At 44.9% G+C, this 23,642-nt stretch overlaps 1 protein-coding gene across 1 annotated transcript; it reads left to right on the top strand.

Moving 5' to 3' along the window:
- Positions 1-17,362: 17,362 nt before the first annotated feature.
- Positions 17,363-17,946, top strand: LOC131224259 (uncharacterized). Its single transcript, XM_058219793.1, has 2 exons — positions 17,363-17,487; positions 17,595-17,946. Exons 1-2 carry the CDS (start codon positions 17,363-17,365, stop codon positions 17,944-17,946), a joined length of 477 nt encoding a protein of 158 aa, XP_058075776.1.
- Positions 17,947-23,642: the final 5,696 nt, after the last annotated feature.

Here is a 23,642-nt window from a genome sequence, read left to right as displayed (position 1 = left end):
AGTTCAAATGGTTAATATCTGTGAGATCAGTCTCATGTTTGCATGGTAGCCCATGAAATATAAGATGGACATATTGAACGGGACTAAGTATCCCAATACAATACAACTACGTGTACTGTAATTTATGGTAGTCTAAGAGCACTGGAACATTTCTCAAGTATAATTCCATTGTGCTTAAGCCTGTTCATCTTGCAAGATTTATCTTGAGGTGTTACATGATACTCAGGCTGCCTGCGATGCTTGATACGCAGGCACTCAGAAATTGTACACTGTGCAGCCCACTGTTGCAAAGTCACAATCCCACTATCAAATTGGTTAAACAATCCTAACCTCTAATTTGTGGGAATTTTTTGGAAATAGGACCATTGAATATCTTTCACTTCTAACCATCCATAAATGTCCATCAATCTGGTAGTTAGATAATCAAATAAGATTAAATTTTGGTTAGCTATACATCTACACTGGATTACATAATTTGTACTGTTTAATTGACTTGTATGCCATTTGTGCAACTAAGCAATCTCTAAGTGCCTGCATATTACCTATCACACTATGACAAAGTATCAAAGTTTTTCTCATTTATCTTTGTGCACTTATTAACTGTGCTCTTTTTTTACAGGCTGAATATGTGAGTTCTGCTATGGATGCAACTCAGAGATCTCTATCAGCATTGAAAGCTGCTCAGTGGAAATATGGATTGCAAGGCATCGCAGCTGTGAAAAAAGCACTTGATTTTCACTTCCATGATATGGATGGATTCCTACGCCTGGTCCGGCTAGCATTAGAGGAGATCAACATGTAAACCGTCAATCACGAAGATACAAATGGATGGGAATCTCAGCATTTGTGGAGACATTGTACACCAGCCCACATCTGTGAATCCAAATTTTGAAGCTCCAGCTGTATAAGTATGTATATATGTGTATATGTGTATGAAAGCGACCTCGGCATTGAGTTGTTTTTTTTTTTTTTTTTTCAAATGCATGGTGAAAGCCTGAATGCATGTAAATTGATATCTCAATTGTAAAGCGATTCTTTGGCATTGGTAAGGGAGATTCAGTCCCAAAATTCAGCCGTTACAAATAATGTATCAGTATTGTTCAGCTATTCTTTCCATATGAAATTAAATTTCAAGTTTCCCCACAGAAAATATACAACCAGTTTTTTGTATGAAGAGGAATTATGTATTGGATGTGGCCTTACCTTGTGTCCCTACCATGCCTCAAAAATATCCTAGATAATATGATCATACACTTTCAATTTTTGGGCCACAGATATTTAACAACAGAAATACAAAAACAGTCTACATTTCAAATGAAAGAGGCACGCTCTGGCGGTATTGGTTCCACTGTAAGCTGAATGGTCTGCTTTACAGGGTCTTGCTTTTTTTGTACCGGGCTGTTTTGACTGTAGCATATGAGGGACTTGAGTGGAGCAAGCTCCCGACGCAATTTGCTAGAATTTGAGCTTTCAGGGTACTAGAATTTGAGCTTTCAGGGTCCTGGTAGACCATTGGCGCCTTCCCTTTATCCTTAGACCTAACTGGTTGTTAGTCGGAGGTTACCACTTTCACAAGAGGCCTCTCCTTCGCAGCTAATGGCGGACTCTTGTATGCAGTCCCTTTAGTTACCATGGCCGCTGTCGAGCTGGTTACATCATGAGTGACGATGGGTTGTTTTGCTACCCTTGATGTGGGTGACTAACCTTTCGGGCGCTGCTAACCCTATATCCATCTTAAAATTCATTCTCATATATTTCAATAGATCGGTACATGTACATATATAGCAGAGGATCACTAATGTAGATCCTATAATCACGCTACAGATCCTATAATCAAGCTATGGATCAAGTTATACTAATAAAGAATCTGCTCACACCTCATGTACAGCCACATTCTAGCAAGGATAGGAAAGAATAATTACAGGATCTAATAATTACAATATTTCAACACTCCCCCTCAAGTTGGTGCATAGATGTCACACATGCCCAACTTATCCAAAAACATTGAGAACGCTCGATTTGAAACAGTTTTGGTGAGGATATCGGCCAACTGGTCCTCTGATTGAATCTTAGGTAGCTCCACAATTTTTGCATCCAGCTTCTCCTTAATAAAGAATTTGTCTACGTCCACGTGCTTTGTGCGGGCATGTTGAACCGGATTATAGGCAATATCACATGTTACTTTATTGTCACAATACAGTCGAATTGGCTGCCTAGGTGGATAGCCCAAATCCCTTAAGAGAAGTCGTAACCATAAAACTTCACAAATTCCAAGTGTCATACCTCTAAATTCTGCTTCTGCACTGGAACGTGCAACAACATTCTGTTTTTTTCTTCTCTATGTAACAAGGTTACCACCTACAAAGGTGAACTATCCTGAAGTAGATTGCCTATTATTTACTGCTCTAGCCCAGTCTGAATCAGTATATGCATCTATATTCTGACAATCTACATTTTTACTAAATAAAATTTCCTTTCCAGGAGCAGCCTTCAGATACCTCAAAATGCGCATAACTGCAATCATATGCTGCTCTCCAGGATTGTGCATAAATTGGCTGACAATACTCAACGTATAAGCAAGGTCAGGCCTAGTGTGTGATAAATACATCAATCTTCCTAAAAGTCTCTGGTATCTTCCTTTATCCACTAGCACTTGATCAGCCTCAACACATAACTTCAAACCTTCTTCCATTGGTGTATCAACTGGTTGACACACTGACATACCAGTTTCTTGTAATAAATCTAAGGTATAGTTCCTTTGAGACAGAAAGATACCTTTATCAGATCGAGACACTTCGATTCCAAGGAAAAATTTCAATGGACCAAGATCTTTCATTTCAATTTCTCTGGACAAGTAACTCTGTAGATTCTTCCTTTCTTCAGAGTCATTTCCTGTGACCACCATATCATCCACATATACAATGAGTGCAGTGATCTTACCTTGTCATTTTTTAGGAACAAGGTGTGGTCTGAATTACTCTGATGGTAGCCAAAGGCTCTCATAGACTTTGTGAATCTTCCGAACCAAGCTCTTAGAGATTGTTTTAGCCCATACAATAATTTCTTTAATCTGCACACCTTCTGACTGTGTATTTCTGGTGGGAGATCCATGTAGACTTCTTTAGACAACTCGCCATGGAGAAAGGTATTCTTTACATCAAATTGTTGTAATGATCAATCCAAGTTTGCAGCTAGAGACAACAAGACACGAACTGTGTTAATTTTAGCTACAGGTGCAAATGTCTCTGTATAATCAATCCCATAGGTTTAGATGTATCCTTTAGCCACCAGTCTCTCCTTAAGCGTTCAATAGTACCATCTTCTTTATACTTCACAGTAAAAATCCATCGATATGCAACTAGTCTCTTTCCCATTGGACAATCAACAAGTTCCTAAGTTTTATTTTTTAACAAGGATTCTACCTCATTCATGGTGGCTCTCCACCTCGGATCGGCTAAGGCTTCCTGCACACTATTAGGAATAGATACAGAGATAATTGATTTACAAATGATTGATTTTATTCAGACAGACGATGGCTAGACAGATAATGACTCATAGGATATTTGACTTTACTGAAAAGTTCGGGTTCATATGTGGGTTTGGGGATATCTCTAGTATGACATTGTGGCAGTTGTTTTCTCTCAGGTTCAGACACAAGATAAGAATCACCCTCAGCAAGCGATGGTTGTGGTGGTGACTCTAGTGCCATAACTTCAGTTTCAGAGTGTGTATCACCACTTGAATCCAAATCACTCACTTCTTGAATGACCGGCCGTGTGTCATCTTGGTTACCAAGTAGAACTTCTCTAGAAATACGAACATCATAGTCTAGAGTTTGAACTTCCTTCTGATACTCCCCCTGAAGTTCAGGCGCAAAAGAAAAATACATGGAGTCTTCATGAAAAACTACATCCAATATAATAAACATTCGTTGAGTGGGAGGGTGATAGCAACGATACCCCTTTTGATGAGTAGCATACTCAAGAAAGACACATCGCAACGCTCAAGGTTGCAACTTGTTGCGTTGATGCTTATGAAGGTACACAAATGCTACACACCCAAAGACATGTGGAGGCAAATTTGGGGTGGTTGGGGCGTCAACTGTGTCAGCAAGAGCTTGGGATGGTGTTTGGAAAGAAATAGTGATGGAAGGTACCCGGTTGATTAAGTATGCTACAGAGGCAAGTGCTTCTCCCCAATAGGTTAACGGCATATGGGCTTCTATCAGTGAGGCACGGACAACCTCCAACTAGTGACGATTTTTCTTTTAGCTACCCCATTGTTGGGGTGTATTAGGACATGAAGTTTGATGAATAATACCATGGGCTTTCAAATATCGCTGAAATTTAGAGCTCATATATTCTCCGCCATTGTTGCTACGGAGGACCCTAGTCTGTGCATTGTACTGAGTACCAATCGTTTTATGAAAATTTTAAAAGAGCAAGTTTACTTCACTTTTGGCCTTCATCAAACACACCCAAGTTAACCTGGTACAGTCGTCAATAAAGGTAACAAACTAATGTGATCCACCCAAGGTGGGGATGTTAGATGGACCTGAAACATCAGAATGTATAACCATAAAAGGAACTGGACTTCTATTCAAACTCAATGGAAAAGAAGTACGATTGGCTCTTTGCAAGTTCACAAACATCACATTGAAAAAATTGAAACATTAAATCTTGCAAATAAACGAGGAAATAATTTCTGCAGGTAACCAAATGAGACATGCCCCAGAAGTCGATGCCATAATAAGATGTCAGATCTTTCCTTCTCCCCCTAAGAACCATCTACCGCGAAAGCTTGAGATAGTTTGTTCGAACTATTTAACTCCAAGTCGAGGTAATATAGCTTCCCTTGCTTAATACTACACCCAATCGTCTGCCTTGTTCGGATCTCCTTAAACACACAAAAGTCAGGCAAAAAAATGACAACACAAGGTAAGGAAGTGGTTATTTGGGAAACTGACAACAGATTATAGTTTAAAGAAGGAACAACTAAAACAACATCTAAATTTAATGTATCAGTAAGGGGCAATGATCCTTCCCCACTAACCAGGGTGGAACTCCCATTGGCAGTGGAAACAAACTTTTGTGAGGATGGTTTAATTTGTGAGATATGTTTAGAATCAGATGTCATATGATCGGTAGCACCGGAATCAATTATCCACGTACTATTAGAAACAGGTGTACACATATTTAAAAACTTACCACCATTACCTGTTGCTGCTGCCAAAGCTGAGGCTTTTCCAGCAATTTCATCCTCTATCTTGGTTTTAGCAACCGCAGCCGTGGAGGTCTTCTTGGAATTTTTCTTTCGTGGATCATGGCTGTGATCCCACCATTCTGGATATCGTACAAGCTCAAAGCATCGACTCTTGGTATGACCACTCTGATCACAAGGAGTGCACTTGTAGGTGGATTTGTCAGCACCATTCTTGTGATGGTTGGACCTTGTTCGGTCCTGCTGATTTTGAGATTGCCGGTTTTGGACAACCATGGCTGAAGCTTCAATATTTTTTGGTTCTTCATTCATCATTGTGCGCTGAATAGATTCACGATGGATCAGTGTGTGACATTCTTCTAATTCAGGAATAGGTTCCTTTCATAGAATTTCACCACAGATTTGCTCAAATTCACCATCTAATCCAGTAAGGAAAATGTGTACCCTTTGTTGTTGAACTACTTTTTGATAAGCTTCAACATCTTTCTCTCATGATGATCTAACTCTCAGAAAAGTTCAGTCAGTTCTCCATAATACATAGATAGTGCTCTACCCTTCTGTTTGGTAGAGAAACCCTTTTGATTTAAGGCATACGCCTGTAACTCATCTGTTCCATAATAGAAAGCTTTAGAAAGAGCTTTCCAAATATCACGAGCAGTGGGTAAGCAAAGATATCGCTTCATAATTTCTGGAGATATAGACATCAATAGCCATCTTTTGACTTTTTGATTATGTGTATACCACTTCTCATATCCCTCATCGTTAGCTGCAGGGATTTTTGAGTTTCCCCGAATAAAGGAGAGTTTCTCCTTCTCAGCAATATGCATCTCTATAATTTGAGACCATATATCATAATTTGTCTCGTTGAGTACAATCCTTGCATTGAAAGATGAAGCTTCGGATTGAATAATAATAGGTACAGATTGGTTACCAAATGTTTCAGATTCTGGCTAAACCATGGTGCCCTCCTTCTAGCGCCAATGGCTTTGAAGGCACTTGTGTGGTGTCAATGGAGAACGCAATCAAACAGAAGAAGGTCCTTTCGTAGCTTTGATACCATCTTAAAATTCATTCTCATATATTTCAATAGATAGGTATATGTACATATATAGCAGAGGATCACTAGTGTAGATCTTACAATCACGCTACGGATCCTATAATCAAGCTATGGATCCTGCAATCAAGCAATTCTAATAAGGAATCTGCTCACACCTCATGTAGAGCCACATTCTAGCTAGAATAGGAAAGAATAATTACAGTATTTCAACAGATAGGGTGACACTTTGTTACAACTTGGTTTTCTTCAGGTTAACTGATCGTCGTTATCTCAGTCTGCATATATTGATGACAGTCCTTGAAGGGACTCAGGTCGATCCCCATCACCTCTCTACCTTTTTGGGGAACTTAAGAAAATCTTTATTGATGTTCTCATTTACTATGTTCTGAACACGATACAATTCTTAGTAGAATGAATCTTGATAAAGTGCCACTGGCAGTATATTCCTTTTTTTTTGTTCTTCGGCCGATGGATTTTTTCGGTAGTCTGGAAGCCTAATGAACATGGCTTCCAAAAGAATGTCAAATCTCCTTCGCCTTAAAGATACAAATGTATATTGCCTTGGAGGTTCATAAGCATCTTTCCTTGGGTTGACATTGGCCGAGGCCTTGTACTTGACCTTTTTCAAGGCCGAGCACTCACAGGGCCATGTGCTAACTATATTGACCACAACTGCCTCGTAGCAGACGTTGTCACGATAAATTGTGCCATTAGATGCACTCATCCACTGCTTCTTCATCCAGTGGATGTGTTTGTACTGGGTTGCCTTGGTTGACAACTCAAACGTATCTTCAAAGTGCATTCCTTCAAACTTCTTGTGCAATTCAAAACCATGCCTCCTAGGGCGAGCATAGCGAACTCTAGATCAGAGAGGGTCATCGGACAATTTGTATGGTTTAATTGACTTGTATGCCTTGTGTGCAAGTCCTAAGAAATTTTCAAGTGCCTGAGTATCATCTATCACAGACAGTCAGAGTATCAAAGTTTTTTTTTTTTTTTTACATTTATATTTGTGCACTTATTCAGACAACCTGATACATGCAACCGTTAAAACTAACTGTGCTCTCTTTTTACTTGCTGAATTTGTGATGGACTCTATCAGCATTTAAAGTTGCTCTGTAGAAATATGGGGTGCAAGGTATCGCAGCTGTGTCCGGTTAGCATTAGAGGAAAAATCAACATCTAAACCGTCCATCACAAAGACATAAATGGACACAGATCTCAGCATTTTGTGAAGACATTGTTCAGTGGCCCACACTATTGAATCCAAAATTTGAAGCTCCAGCTGTGTATGTTATTTATGTATGAAAGAGAAGTGATTGTTTGGTATCAATAAGAGAGATTCAATGCCAAAATGCTGCCGTTAGAAATAATGTATCAGTGTTGTACAACTATTCTTTTCTGCAAGAAAACATACTACCGGGTTTTTATTTGAAGAGGAATCATTCTATAAGCTTGTTGATGAAGAAATCAGGTTAACACTCGCTAGACCTCCGAGTGCTTGCACACGAGGAAGATAAAGGAGACCTTGACTGTAGTAGGGGACCCTCTGATGCCTAAGTCAGAATCAAGCAAACTAGATCTAGTAGAGTCGAGGGTTTACTGTTGCGTACCTTTCACTGTAGATGGGGCCTCTATTTATAGGCCCATGAGTCGATTACGTAAAGAGAAACGCTTATTGAATCATAGGCGTGCGTTTAGTAGACGTTTCTCAACCGTTTCACGAGATCTTCGATGGTGATAAGATCAAGTGGTCAAGATCTAAAGTCATATGTTAGGAGACCGAGGTCGAGCAATTGAGTGAGCTTCACAGCCGTCCTAAGAGAGAGGTCCCTGAGTTGGGCCCTTTGGTGTACTATGGTCAAACGTCCTTGATCGGATTACCACCCTGCCCATGACGACCACATCCGAGCACTAAGATTGAGCTCCCTTCCTTGATGAAATAGGAGATATCTCGGATGACCATCCTCTTCATCTTATCATATGGGGCAGGAGCTCGAAAATAGACGTGGGAGGGCTCGATGCTCATCCTCTTCCAAAGAAGGCGAAGGTACTTCATTTCCTGACAGTTGGAGCTATCAAATGGCAGATCTTTGCACAATGGATTGTCGCTTTCCGACCGTTGAGGAGCTCCTTGGTTGTGATTCATCCCAACTTACCGGACTTGGCGATTTTCGGTAAGTTAGAAAACATTTTCTCCAGCGAGCTTTGCTTCCTCCGATCTTCTTCATTTCTCATTCTTATTTCATTTTCCTTCTTGTTACTGCTTTCTGGCTAGTTTCTGACTAAAAATGTTCGATATGTCGGATGATTGGGATAAACCCATTGCCTTCCAGGGTGATTCGGAGCCGAAGGATTGGGATTCGCCTTCGAGGACTTCCCGTGATCCACCTCCCCGATCCCATTGTTGGGTGATAGTGAGACTTCTGCTTCATCAGAGGGTGGTGACCCAGTCCTCGGTAGAGCAACCCATAGAAGCTAAGGCAGGGTCTGCTTTGGCGGATGGAGAGGCAGCTCAGTCCCCCACAGAAGGGTCTGAAGAGATCGGACAGTTTGGGTCGAGATTGATGGAATCCGACCTAGTGTAGATCAAGTCGGATTACGACATCCCGGACTCGGTGGTACTTCGAGCTCATGTACTTGGTGAAATTCCAGGCGATCCTCGCAAAGGTGAGGTGGACGTGTATATGGTCGCCTTGCAGTGTGGCCTTACAGTTCCCTTTCATCGCATTGTTAGGGAGGTCATCTCTCGCTTGAGATTGGCCCCTGGCTAGATGATCAGGAATGCCTGAAGGGCTTTGTTGGGGGCCTTCATTTTGTGGTTTCAGCTTGGGCAACCCAAGCTGACCACTGACAAATTCCTCCATCTCTACCAGTCGAAGGCCAACCCCAAGCATATGGGTTGGTATTACTTCTCGACCCGGCCGGGCAAGGGTCAGGCCCTCATTATCGACAACACATCCTCCAACAAGAATTGGGAGGACAAGTGGTTTTGGGTGTCTGGAGACTGGGAAGCTCCGGTGGCTGCTAGGCTACGATCTCGGGTTTCGACCCACTTTGCCAATTCAAGTCGGGTATATCCAAACTGCTAACCTTGTAGTTTGTATTCATGTTGTTTTACTTCTAACTGTAGTGGTTTTTTGCATTTTTGCCCAAGAAGCCTTCCGTGGTGACTGAGAGCGCAATCGGATTACTCACATGAGGCTGGTAGACACTTCCAACAGATCTTGGAAGCGGTTGATCACCCCCAAGCTCCTTCATCAATCCGGTCTTTCCCCATCCATCTCGGGAGGTAAACAAACTAACCTCTGAACTTAACTTTTCGTTCCCATTTCTAATCAGCATTTGTTGTTTATGTAGGAATGTCCGACCCCTCGTGCCTTGCCAAGAGGATGCGGGCTCCCCCTGTTGCTGAGGTGACTCAAAAGAAGCCACCTGTTAAAAGGAGAGCAATCTTTCCTCCGGCGAAATAGGCGGGGTCTTCCACGGTCGTGGGGGCAGGGTCGGAGCCCCGAATGGAGGAGCCTGTGGCTGAGCAGTAATCCCTGGCTGCCCCGACCGTTCCGTGTGAGGGGGCTCAGGGCATCTCCTCTTCTGCTGATCCTCCTCAGTCGATGACTCCGGAGGTAATGGACTTGGAATCTCCTCCAGTCGGGAAGAGATTCCCGCTACTGGGGATCTTTAGCTACTCTAAGCTGAAGTTCAGGCCGATGAGGGTGAGACCTCAGCCCAACCAGCGAACAAGGTTGAAAGGTGGGACGTCCTCCCTCCTGGATACTATATGAATGACCTAGCCAAGTGGACGGCTAAGCACGCCCTAGAAGATGAGATCACCAAGATGGTCAATGCCCATCCTCAGATAGTATTGGGTGACCTGGTGGCTATGTGCTACAAGGTCGGTTTCTATTCTTTATTTTTCTTTATTATGTCTTTACCACTGACGTCTTTACAAGTTCTATTTTCCAAATCATCCCTCCTGTTGGTCCGCCGTTTGATGGTGCGGGTTGTTGAGGAGTGAAAACAAGCCGAGGCCGGCCTCAAGTCGAAGACCGAGGAGCTCGAGGCCCTCCGTGAAGCTCTGGCGAAGTCCACGGAGGAGCAGGCTGTTCTGAGGGCTTCACTGGAGGAGACCTGAAAGAAGTCTGGGGAGGAGCAGGTGACTTTAAAGATCCAGCTGGAGGAGGCTCGGAAGAGCGAGAGCTTGGCGCAAACTGAGCTGGAGGAAGCTCGGAAGAGCTGGAGTTAGCGCGGACTGAGCTAAAGGGGGTGAGGGTATACCTCATCAAGTCTGAGGAGGGAAGGACCAAAGTAAAGGCCAAAGTAGCGAGGTCAGAGGCGAAGTTGGCTGAAGTAGATGTGTCCGTCTCATCGGCTCATGCTGTTGTGGTGGAGGAGTATAAAGCCTCCAAGGAGATGGCCAACCTGGTAGATGTTTATTATAACCATTATAACCTTGGTTATAATAAGTGCCTCAAAGAGGTCAAGGGAAAATATCCCCAGCTTGACCTAAGTGGTTTGGATGAGGGATCTTCCCAAGGTCCCCCTTCTAAAGCGGTGGAAACTGAGCAACCTTCTCGGACTGATTAACCCCCTCCCCCCCACAAAAAAAAATACCTGTACTTATCTTTTTCTTTTGTACTTTGAAATTTCATACATAGAAATTTAATTTTTTAAAAGATTTATGTTGTTCCTTTTGGTATGATTTCCTGTTAACCGTGCATGTAGTGGCTGAGCTTATTATAAGCTCATGGCCAATAAATCATTCATAACATGACTAGTATTGTAGGGCGGATAGTATCAGGTCGGACATAATGGCCGGAGTAGATAGGTCAATCGGTCTTTAAAATAGTCGACATAGTCGTAAGTCGAGCTCAGAGGACCTTCTTTCCGCAAAGCGAGGTGGTCAAAATGTTTGGGAGGAGTTCTTCCCATTTCTTTAGGGAAGCCTTGCCCTCGTAGAACACAAGAAGAATTCACTACACCGACTTGCTCATAATAGGCCGAGCAGCTTGGCGAGAGGATTATTTTCCCTTGGACTAAGAGAAATCCTCATAGTAGGCCTTGTAGTTTGAGTAGCTAAAAGAACAAGTAGAATTTTAAAATTTCTGAGCTTAGGAACTTTTATAGTGGATTCTGTGGTACAAGTAGACAGGCCGTTCCGACCTCTTGGGTCAATTATTTCTGTCTTGAGATCTGATAGGCCTTCACGGATAGTAGATCTTCAGGTGTTCCGCATTCCACGGGTGCGGTAGAGGTCACCCATTCATATCTTCAAGTCAATATGTCCTTCATTGGGTCGTACTCATTATCTCATAGGGCCCTTCCTAGTTCGGCCTTAGAGTTCCAGAGCCGGGCTCCTTGGTATTTTGGAAGGTTCTTTAGAGGACTAGGTCTCCAACTTTGAACCTTCGCACTTTCACTCGGGAGTAGTAGAACCGTGCGACTTGCTGCTGGCGAGTCACAGTCTTCAGCTGTGCTTGCTACCTTTCCTCTTCAAGTAAGTCGAGGCTCAAAGCCATTTGTTTGACATTTTGAGATTCGTTGTATGATTGAATCCGCGCAGTAGGGAGCCACGCCTTGACTCGAACGACAACCTCTACCTTGAATGCTCGGGAAAGGGAGTTTCTCCTTTAGATGTCCGAGCAGTAGTTCGGTATGCCCAAAGGACATAGGCGAGCTCTTCGACCTAGGCCCCTTTAGCTTTTTCGAGCTTGGTTCTGAGGTGGTTTTTTATGATCTTGTTAACCGCCTCAACTTGGCCGTTAGCATGAGGATGCCAAGACGACAAATAAGCTTTAACACCCCGTACCTTTGGTACACGAGTGTTACCTTTTAAACCCACATCAACCTAAATCAGATTGGATTAATTAATTGGCGTGAACACAACAAATGCAGGAAGAGACTTCTAAGCACCACTAAGGGCCACCCATCAAAGGCCCTAGAAGCTGAAATGCACCTCATGATAGTCTAGAAGGTAACCTTGCCTAAACACCTCAAATCAGAATAGTTCCAACCCAACTAACTATAGCAATAGGCTGTGAATCAATCTCCGAGGGCTAGTAAATAGCCAACCGAGTGCCCATTTCGCTCTAAGACTAGAATAAACTGTTGAAATTTAATGCCAAACCAATCCAACCACCAGATCAGTGTACATGGGGCTAAATGGAGCCCGGGACGAGTAGTACGGCCCACCTGGGCCTCGGGTCTGCCCTAAAAATGGGCCAATACCCCCCCATGACCACTTATAAGGTATTTGAATGGACTAGATTTAACGTGACCATCCCTGTGGGGCTCGTAAAGTGTGCATGTGCATCCCATGCACGAAGTGCACTAGAACTGCTAGCCTAGTCAAACAAGCTTTGACCGAGCTCATTGCAAAATAAAAGGAAAATGCAAGATCTCCCACCATCTGGAGATTTGAACTAACCACCTTTGAGCTCCAAAGTGGCCCACCCAGGCCACTTTCTGATCAATCTGAACCGTCCACCTTGTTCATAAGGCCCGTCCGACCACAATGGTATAGGCCCTCAAGCTTATGCTTAGGGATGATAAAGATCGGGAATGACCGCTCGAAATCCTTCATGTGGCTGGGATCTGAGATGATGGGTCCATCTACGAGCATCTGGTTGACCCACGACCATTATCAATCACACGATACCATCCATCCGTTGGATGGATGTTCTTGCCCTTTTGCCAAAAACGACCGAACGGTCACCTGTAGCAGGAAAGGAGAGGGAATATTTTTCCCTTTTGGAAAGCCGATCCCGGACCGTCCGATGAACCACATCCAACCGTTGGAGCCCTCTCCTCCATGGCTATAAACGGAGCCTTGTAGCTCTTAGGATTCGCATCGAGGGAGGGAGAGAAAGAGAGTGGAGAGAGAGAGAGAGAGAGAGAGAGAGAGAGAAAAACTGGGTGACTGACCCCTTGTTGCAACTTAAGAGAAGCAGGCAGCGGCCGTCTCAGGTAAAACATTTTTCCATTTCCCTGTAGCTTCAGCTAGGCAAAGGTAACACTTGCCTAGACCGAAATCAGGCCAAGCAATGGTTGAGTTCGGTCCAGCAACAGTGGTGTTTGGGTCGAGCCAAACAATGGCCGGTTTTAGACAGACAACAGGCCAATTGATGGCCATTTTTCAGGATGGTACTACACACACCTAGTCGGCATTAGTGGTAGCCCCCTTATATTGAGTTGATTGACCACATGTTGGTGGGTGCTACACACACCATAAGACGGTAGCCTCATGGGATAGGGATGGTGGTCATGGGACACTATGCCTAAGCCGTTGGCCTACATTGGGTCATGTGCTCCCCGTAGTGACCGTGAGCTTAATTAAATTGGCTGAGTGTAATTGGACTAATGACAGATTCGCTAATCATGCATACATGACATAGACCATCATCTATTGGTATTGTACGTGATGTACGTATTTGACCGACTGGATGCTTTTCCCAGGTCAATGATGTCCGACTGGATGCTTTTCCTAAGTCGATGATTGCATGGGTGACGAGCCCACTGTCCGCACAGGTGAGCATCCTCGGGGCGATGATTGCATTCCATATATCCATGCACTTAAGAAGACTGCATCTACTATGTTTTGGATTACTTGTGTGTTTTATGTTATTCCTTGTTTAGGGCGGCGGTGTGTAATCTTGAGAGGAGATCACACTGAGCTGGACACTCATTCATCAATGTTCAACTGTACAGAGGACGTAGGTATAGGATCTAATGAGTATGCAGCTAACTTGGAAGCGGTGGCGGTCGAGGAGGAACTCTACAGTGAGGAGCCGCAGCAAGAGGCGACCGCCTATTTTGGGCTGAACCAGTAGATTAGCCCCTTTATTTTTATTTCCGTATAGTTGAAATTTGAGAAACATGAGGTTATGTACTTGGCCCCCAGCTGAGTGGGCCGAAATATTGTTCCCATTTTTGGATCACATCTATGCTACGTTTCATTCTAGTTATGCACTTTGATTTATCGATTATCACTATTAGCAATTAACTCCTGAGTTTTTAGAAAACGAATTGTGTACTCAGGTTTTGAAAACTGGGGGGTTACAAGTTGGTATCAGAGCAGAGTATGAGACAGCCTGGCTGTGGGATCAGCATACGAACCTTAAGAGATTAACTTAGGCAAAACTTAGAAACTTTCCCTTAGAAGGATAGCTAGGATGAATGAATATAAAAACAAGAGCACTTAGACCCCTTAAGCATGCAATTGTCAAGATCTCTGACCCTTTTAATGCTTCATACTAACTAGAACCGTTCTTCTCCCTTCTATTTCCTAAACCACGAAAATCTAATCTCGTAAGAAGCCATGCCACCATTAACGCAATCCCGTCAGACCAACACGGTCGACATTCACCCCATCCCGTCAACAAAGCGCCGGCAGGAGCACAGCCCGGTCTACACGCCAGGCCTTCCGCCTAGAGTAGCAAATGGGGACATGAGGTCTGAGGTGGTAGGAGACTCTCCCTCCCCTCGAATAGTCACTTCTGGGATGCCCTCGCAGTACTTTGGCAGCGAACCCCTTCAGCCGAGCCCTTAGAGGGTGTACACGCAGATCTACCAAAGGAAGCAGCAGCCTTTGCGGCATTTGTACAGATAGCTGCCACTATATAGTAACAACAGGACATGTTCATGCGATAGCAGCAGGACATGCACACACTAATGATGGAGTCCTTGAGGGACAGGGACCGTGGGGAGGCGTCTCAGGAAAGATATAGCAGGGGCGCAGATATCTTTGAGCGGTTCCAAAAGCTTCAGCCGTCGACATTTGAAGGGGCACCAAACCCAGTGTAGGCAGAGCACTGGTTGGAGAGGATTTTTAAAATAATGTGACCCCTGGAATGTACTAAATCACAGATGGTGAGCTTGGCCACATACTTATTAGAGGGGGAGGCAAAGAATTGGTGGCAAAGCCTACAATGGAGTGTCCTAGCCACCTACTCTTGGACATGGGCTGAATTCAAGATAAAATTCCTAGAAAAGTATTTCCCACAGTCATGTCACAGTGAGAAGATCGCACAGTTTTTACGGTTGGAGCAGGGGAGCCTTACAGTTGCCAAGTACGAGGGTCGGTTCGACGAACTCTCCCGATATGTACCCAAAGCCTCGGAGGATGCCGAATACAAATTACAGAAGTTCAAGGAGGGACTTAGGCCAGGGATCCAGTCGCGGCTATGTGCCTAGGATTTTGAGGACTTTGCAGAACTAGTAGAGAAATCCATGCAGATCGAGAAAGACTTCGAGCGCACCCTGAGAACCCGCCCTCCAGCTAGAGATGCCTAGTTCAGACCAAGGCAGGTGCCTCCCACTCCACCTACTCTTGCAGAGAGGTCTAAGCATGTACCGGTGCGAGCTCCACCCTTGCCCTCTGGTAGAAGTTATGGCTACTGTGGCAAAATAAACCACATCACTCGTAACTGTTTTCAGAGGATACGAGACCAGGGCATTCCACTCTCGGCGAATCAACCACAGTAGAACCAGGCAGCAGCTAGAGTAGCACCCAGGCCTCACCAGCCCAGACAAGGGCCTCCAGCTCAGAAGAGAGCTCCCCAGGCTAGTGTATACGCTGTTGCCGCTACAAAAGCAAAGCAGGACCCTTTGCAGACCATCCACGATACTGCCCATATTAACGGTACTCCTGTACTTACTCTTTTTCATTCCGGTGCAACTCTATCCTTTATTGATTCTACTATTGTATCTAGACTAGCATTGAACAACACTAGGATGCATGGTCCCTTAGTTGTAGCATCTGCTATGGGCAAGTTTGTGGAAACCAATAAGGTATGCAGAGCATGTCCCATCACGCTCGTAAATTGTGAGGTTGTTGTGGACCTAATTGTCATGCCTGTTAGGCAATTTGACGTCATCCTTGGGATGGACTGGCTTACATTGGTGCGTACGGTCATAGATTGTCACGACAAAACAGTGACAATATCCATCCCAGGGCAGGCCCCTTTAACTTTGAAAGGGAGGGGCAAATGCCAAGAATTCAAGAGCTTGCAGGCTCTAGAGGAAGCTGAGTCAGTGGAAGTCACCACCAGACAGATATCGGTAGTCCGAGATTTCCCCAAAGTATTTCAATAAATACCAGGGCTACCCCCTAGAAGAGCGATAGACTTCTGCATTGACCTCAAGCCAGGGACTGCTCTTATATCACTCCCTCCGTTTCACATGCCTCCTTGCGAGATAGAGTTGAGGAATCAAATTAATGAGCTACTAGCTTAGGGCTTTATCTGTCCCAGCGTTTCTCCCTGGGGAGCGCCGGTCCTCTTTGTTAAGAAGGACGGGTCGATGCGTCTCTGTATAGACTACAGGAGACTGAACGATGAAATGATCAAGAATAGATATCTCCTACTGCGTATTGATGATCTATTTGATCAGTTGAAAGATGCCAAGTACTTCTCCAAAATAGACCTGCGTTCAGGTTATCACCAGTTGAGAATCAGGGATGAAGACATCCCAAAGATGGCCTTCAGGACTCGTTATGGGCACTACGAGTTCCTAGTGATATCTTTCAGTCTCACAAATACTCTGGCAGTTTTTATGGACCTTATAAACCAAGTCTTCATGCCTTACCTAGATCAGTTTGTAATCGTGTTCATTGATGACATCTTGGTCTACTCCAAAAGCCAAGAGGAGCATGAACAGCATCTGCGTACAGTCCTAAGTACACTAAAGGATCACCAACTGTACGCTAAGCTATCCAAATGCGAGTTTTGGGAGCAGAAAGTGAAATTCTTGGGGCACGTGGTGAAAGCAGAGGGAATAGCGGTTGATCCAACTAAGGTGGAAGCAGTATCTAAGTGGGAGCAGCCCACTACAGTGACCGAAGTTCAGAGTTTCTTAGGTATGGCCGGGTACTACAGACGCTTTATCAAGAAATTCTTCAGAATCGTGCGACCGCTCACTCAACTGACAAAGAAGAATGCCCGATTCACATGGGATAAGAACGCAGAAGCGGCGTTCCAGGAGTTGAAGATGAGACTAACTTCTTCACTGGTGCTCACTCTCCCATAAGAAAGGGAGAAGTTCATGGTATATAGCGATGCCTCGAAGTTAGGACTCGGCTGCGTTCTGATGCAGAACGATGGAGTAATTGCTTACGCCTCTCGCCACTTGAAGAATCACGAGGAGAACTACCCGACATACGACCTGGAATTGGCAACGGTGGTTTTTGCCTTAAAGATATGGAGGCATTACTTGTACGGAGAAGATTTTCAGTTATTTTGCGACCACAAGAGCCTGAAGTACATATTCACGCAGAAGGACTTGAACATGCACCAGTGTCGTTGGATGGAGACTCTTAAAGATTTCCACTTAATATCTCATACCACCCTGGCAAGGCAAACTCTGTAGCTGATGCTCTGAGTCGTGAGCTGGTGGCCACTCTGATGCTTAAGGAGTGGGAGATGATGAAGTTCATACAGGACTTCGATATCCAGCTCACCCTCGACGAACCTAATGCTTACGTGGCTCTATTGACTACAGAGCCAACCCTGGTCCAACACGTGATCTCCACACAGGACCAAGATGAATGGCTAGTCAAAATAAAAGAAAGGCGTAAGAATGAAGAGATGCCTGACTGGAGGGTTGGTGACAAAGGTGATCTTTGGTATCAGGGGCGAGTGTGTGTTCCAAATGACACCAAAATAAGGAAGTAATGATAGAAGCCCACCATTCCAAGTTAGCCATCCACCCAGGAAGCACTAAGATGTACAATGATGTTAAAAGGTAGTACTGGTGGAGCAATATGAAGAGGGACATTACCGACTTTGGCAAAATGCATGGTGTGCCAGAAGATCAAGACTGAGCATCGCAAGCCTTCTGGCCTCCTTCAGCCACTACCCTTAGCCGAGTGGAAATGGGACAACATTTCTATGGACTTCATATCTAGTCTTCGTAGGACGCAAAGGAAACATGATGATCTGAGTCATTGTTGATAGGTTGACAAAAGCTGCTAGATTCCTCCCGATCTGCACGATAGATTCCACCGATAATTTGGCAAAGTTATACATCCGAGAAGTCGTGCGATCCTATGGAGTTCCGCAAGAAATCATATCGGATCGAGACTCCATATTTACTTCTGCCTTCTAGAAGAGGATGCAAGAAGAGATGGGTACAGAACTCAAGTTCAGTACGACATTTCATCCTCAGACAGATGGGCAGACTGAAAGTGTGAACCAGATCTTGGAATACATGCTGAGAGCATGCGTTCTGGACTTTCAAGGCAACTGGGATGCTCACATGGGTCTGGAAGAATTTGCGTATAAGAATAGTTTCCAGTCCAGCATAGGCATGGCACCATACGAGGCTCTCTATGGTCACCCTTGCCGAGCCCCTCAGTGTTGGGCAGAAATCGGAGAAAGAAGCTTGTTAGGTCTCGAGCTAGTTCAAGCTACTACTCAGATCATTGACATAATGAGGAAACGTCTGTGTACCGCCCAGAGCAGACAGAAGAGCTATGCGGATAACCAACGTCGCAACCTGGAGTTTGCAGCTAGCGACCATGTATGCCTGAAGGTGTCGCCTATGAAGGGTCTGATGAGGTTCGGACAGAAAGGGAAGCTAGCACCACGGTTCATTGGGCCTTTCGAGGTTTTGGATCGTGTGGGAGCCGTGGCATACCGCCTTGCACTACCTACTGCACTGGCCGGTATTCACAATGTCTTTCACATATCCATGCTGAAGAAATATAAACCAGACGAGTCGCACATCATTAGCTGGGAGTAGATCGAGCTGACAGATAACGGCTCTTACACCAAGGAACATATTCGTATCGTAGACCACAAGGATCAGGTCTTACGAACAAAGACTATACCTCTGGTCAAGGTTCTTTGGTCGCACCATGGGGAAGAAGAAGTGACATGGGAGCGAGAAGCAGAAGTTAGGGAAAAGTACCATCACTTGTTCAGTTACACACTGCAGGTAATTTCGAGGATGAAATTTTTTTTAGGGGGGTAGATTGTAATACCCCGTACCTTTGGTACACGAGTGTTATCTTTTAAACCCACGTCAATCTAAATCAGATTGGATTAATCAATTGGCGTGAACACGACATATGTAGGACGAGACTTCCAAGCACCACTAAGGGCTACCCATCAGAGGTCCCAGAAGCTGGAATGCACCCCATGACAGTCTAAAAGGTAAACTTGCCTAGACACCTCAAATCAGAATAGTTCCAACCCAACTAGCTATAGCAATAGGCAGTGAATCAATCTTTGAGGGCTAGTAAATAGCCAACCAAGTGCCCATTTCACTTTAAGACCATTAATAAACCATTGATATTTAATGCCAAACCAATCCAACCACCAGATCAGCAGACATGGGGCTAAATGGAGCCCGGGACTAGTGGGACGGCCCACCTAGGCCTTGGGTCCGCCCTAAAAATGGGCCAATACCCCCCCCCCCCCCCCCCCCAAATAAACACTTATAAGGTGTTTGAATGGACCAGATTTAACGTGACCATCCCAGTGGGGCTCGTACAGTGTGCATGTGCATCCCATGCACTTGTGCACGAAGTGCACTAGAACTGCTAGCCTAGTCAAACAAGTTTTGATCGAGTTCGTTGCAAAATAAAAGGAAAATGCAAGATCTCCCGCCATCTGGAGATTTAAACTAACCACCTTTGAGCTCCAAAGTGGCCCACCCAGGCCACTTTCTGATCAATTTGAACCATCCACTTTGTTCATAAGGCCCGTCCGACCACAATGGTATAGGCCCTGGAGCTTATGCTTAGGGACGATAAAGATCGGGAATGGCCACTCGAAATCCTTCATGCAGCTGGGATCTGAGATGATGGGTCCATCTGCAAGCATCCGGGTGGCCCACGACCATTAACAATCACATGATACCATCCATTCGTCTGTTGGATGGATGTTCTTCCCCTTTTACCAAAAACGACCGAACGGTCACCTGTAGCGGGAAAGGAGAGGGAATATTTTCCCCTTTTGGAAAGTCAATCCCGGACCGTCCGATGGACCACATCCAACCGTTGGAGCCCTCTCCTCGACGGCTATAAATGGAGCCCTATATCTCTTAGGATTCGTGCCGAGAGAGGGAGAGAAAGAGAGTGGAAAGAGAGAGAGAAAAATAGGGTGACCGACCCCCTGTTGCAGCTTAAGAGAAGCAGGCAGCGGCCGTCCCAGGTAAAACATTTTTCCATTTCCCTGTAGCTTCAGCTAGGGGAAGGTAACACTTACCTGGACCAAAATCAGGCCAAGCAATGGCTGAGTTCGATCCAGCAACAGTGGTGTTTAGGCCGAGCCAAACAATGGTCGGTTTTAGACAGATAATAGGCCAACTGATGGCTGTTTTCCAGGAGGAGGAACCAACCAAACAATGGTTGTGTACTCAGATAAAATCTAGGCTTAGTTCGAGTTGGAGGCCGGCCAAATGATGGCCGTGATCCGACTCCTCAATGGCTGTGGGACGGGCTGAGTTTAGGTCCCTATTTTTAGTATGAAGCTAAGCCAATCAATGACTCTATTTTGGTCTGAAATCAGACCCAAATGCAGCACCTGTATTGGGCCGGGACCCGGCCAAACGATGGCCATGCATTAGGCCAAAACCAAGAAGGATTGAGGCTCTGTTTTGAGCTGAGAGTTGGCCAATAAATGGCTGTGATTCAAGGCTTACTGCAGGCCTCTCTGGAGCTCAGTTCTAGGCCGAACCCAGGCTGTCATCAGGCTCCCATCCCATACCTTAAACAGGTTTGGAGTTTGTGGTGGAAACATCCTATGGTATGGACCGAGATCGAACCCAGATTCAGCCTCAGTAAGCGGCCTCCTGTTTAAACGAAGAGCGGGCATCGGATTGAGCAAGGACCTACTCATTTTTAGGCCATGTTCTGGGATCAGACAGAGCCTCCACGCCAAGGCAAGGTGAACTCCAGACGAGTCGGATACGGGGCTGCAGGTGGCGGACTGCACACTGGCGGCAAATGGACTCCACTGGCTAATGCAGGGGGCCACACCGTCTTTAGACAGCGGGCCACACCATGCAACGAAAGCATGATAAGAGGAAAGTCCTTCGGACCTGAAGATAGGACCCAGTTGGGCCTTAAATCCCGCCAAAAACAAGCTGGAAGTTGGGCTAGAAATAGGGCCTTTGTAAAGGCCGAAAACTAAGTGCGAGTAGGCCCGTTAGTTGGGCCCAAAACTGGGCCGAGACCAGCCCAAATACTTGGTAGTAGAGTGGGCCCAACTGCAACACCATGAATGTCAATCTGGGCCTAAATTAGCCACCCAGAAGTGGGCTGAAACCGGCCCAGGAATGGACCCTGGTATGGGCCGCACCCTGCCAGGCCGTGTGCCGCACCATGTAAAATGGTGGGCCACTCCCTGCCCCACGTGAAATAGGTGGGCCGCTCCCTGTTTGAAAACAGGTGGGTCGCACCATATATAATGGTGGGCCACACCCTAACAGCCGTGGGCCTCACCTTGGTTAAAGGAGATTCAAGTGGGCCTCACTACATGTAAAGATGGGCCACACACAAGGTGACAATAGACCAGCCCTATTGGGCCTGTTAATGGGTCCAACAACTGGACTAAAACTGGCCCAAGTGGGCCACCTTATTGGACAGGTGTATGGTGGGCCGAGTTGTTTTGGTTCAGGACCAACGTCCTCCGTAGCAAGCCCGACAAGCTCCATACACCTTCTACACTTATCCAATGTGGGCTTTTAAATCAGAAATGGCAACCAGGATATCACCTGCTTAACACTGGGGGGCAAAACGCTCATGAAAGCGTGGATCAAGGAGCACGCTGCTACTTACTTGGTGATGATTTTCTTCCCCTTAAGCTTTTCATCCCTAGCTAGACCAGAAATAGTAGCTTTAGTTAATTTAATGGCTAGTTAGGCTAGTGATGAACTGTATGTGGAAATAGACCGCATTCATTTAAAATGCTTACTATCGTTAGACTCTTGATTTCTTTGAACTGTCTAGGTGAATAATCTAACTATTCATGTCATGTATCTTATGTTAACTCAGTTAGTCTGTATTGATAGAAATACATGTATTGTTCCTTATTCCCTATTCATGTTAAGATCTATGTTGCTGTTATGATGATATGACACACATACTATTGGAATCTCTCCATGGGAAGTTCTAAGGAATGTAGAGTCCGTGTTTAGGATGTAATTGGATTAGTCGTGATGTGAGTAGGCCCCTGACATGGAGGTTTTAGTTGTTGGTATTTGGACATGGGGTTTACCATCCATGTGTGGTTTCACCTAACTGACTTGGGATGAACTTCACAACCTTTCTAATATCGCTGTTTACTCATCTTTGAACCATTCATGCTGTCATGTTTTAATCACCACATTTGGTAATTTTAACATTTCACTCCCAGTCGGCATTAGTGGTGGCCCCCTTATATTAAGTTGATTGACCACATGTTGGTGGGTACTACACACACCCTAAGACAGTAGCCTCATGGGCCAGGGATGGTGGTCATGGGACACCATGCCCAAGCCATCGGCCTACGCTGGGCCATGTGCACCTCGTAGTGACCGTGAGCTTAATTAAATTGGCTGAGTGTAATTCAACTAATGACGGATTGGCTAATCATGCATACATGACACAGACCAGCATCTATTAGTATCGTACGTGATGTACGTATTTATCCGACTGGATGCTTTTCCCAGGTTGATGATATCCGACTAGATGCTTTTCTCAAGTCGATGATTGCATTGGTGACGAGCCCACTGTCCGCACGAATGAGCATCCCCGAGGCGATGATTGCATTCCATATATCTATGCACTTAATAAGATTGCATCTACTGTGTTTTGGATTACCTGTGTGTTTTATGTTATTACTTGTTTAGGGCGGTGGTGTGTAATCTTGAGGGGAGATCACACTGAGCTGGCTACTCATTCATCAATATTAAACCATACAGAGGACACAGGTATAGGAGTCGATGAATATGCGGCTGACTTGGAAGTAGTGGCGGTCGAGGAGGAACTCTATAATGAGAAGCCACGGTAGGAGGCGGCCACCTATTTTGGGCTGAACCAGTAGATTAGCCCCTTTATTTTTATTTTAGTACATTTAAAATTTGAGAAACTTGAGGTTATGTAATTGGCCCCCAGCTGAGTGGGCCGGAATATTGTTACCATTTTTGGATCACATCTATGCTACGTTTCATTCCTGCTATGCACTTTGATTTATCGATTATCACTATTAGCAGTTAACTCCTGGGTTTTTGGAATGCTAGTCGTGTACTCAGGTTCTGAAAACCAGGGCGTTACATAAGCACTACGAATTTCGAGCTTTTCACACATGCCTCAGAACCGATTATTATTGAATTGCTTACCATTGTCTGAGACGATTGTATGCGAGGTCCTGTACCAACAGAT

The sequence above is a fragment of the Magnolia sinica genome, chromosome 13, assembly GCF_029962835.1.
Source record: "Magnolia sinica isolate HGM2019 chromosome 13, MsV1, whole genome shotgun sequence".
Lineage (NCBI taxonomy): Eukaryota > Viridiplantae > Streptophyta > Magnoliopsida > Magnoliales > Magnoliaceae > Magnolia > Magnolia sinica.
The sequence above is the reverse complement of the archived record's forward strand: the minus strand, read 5'-3'. Positions and strand labels throughout refer to the sequence as shown.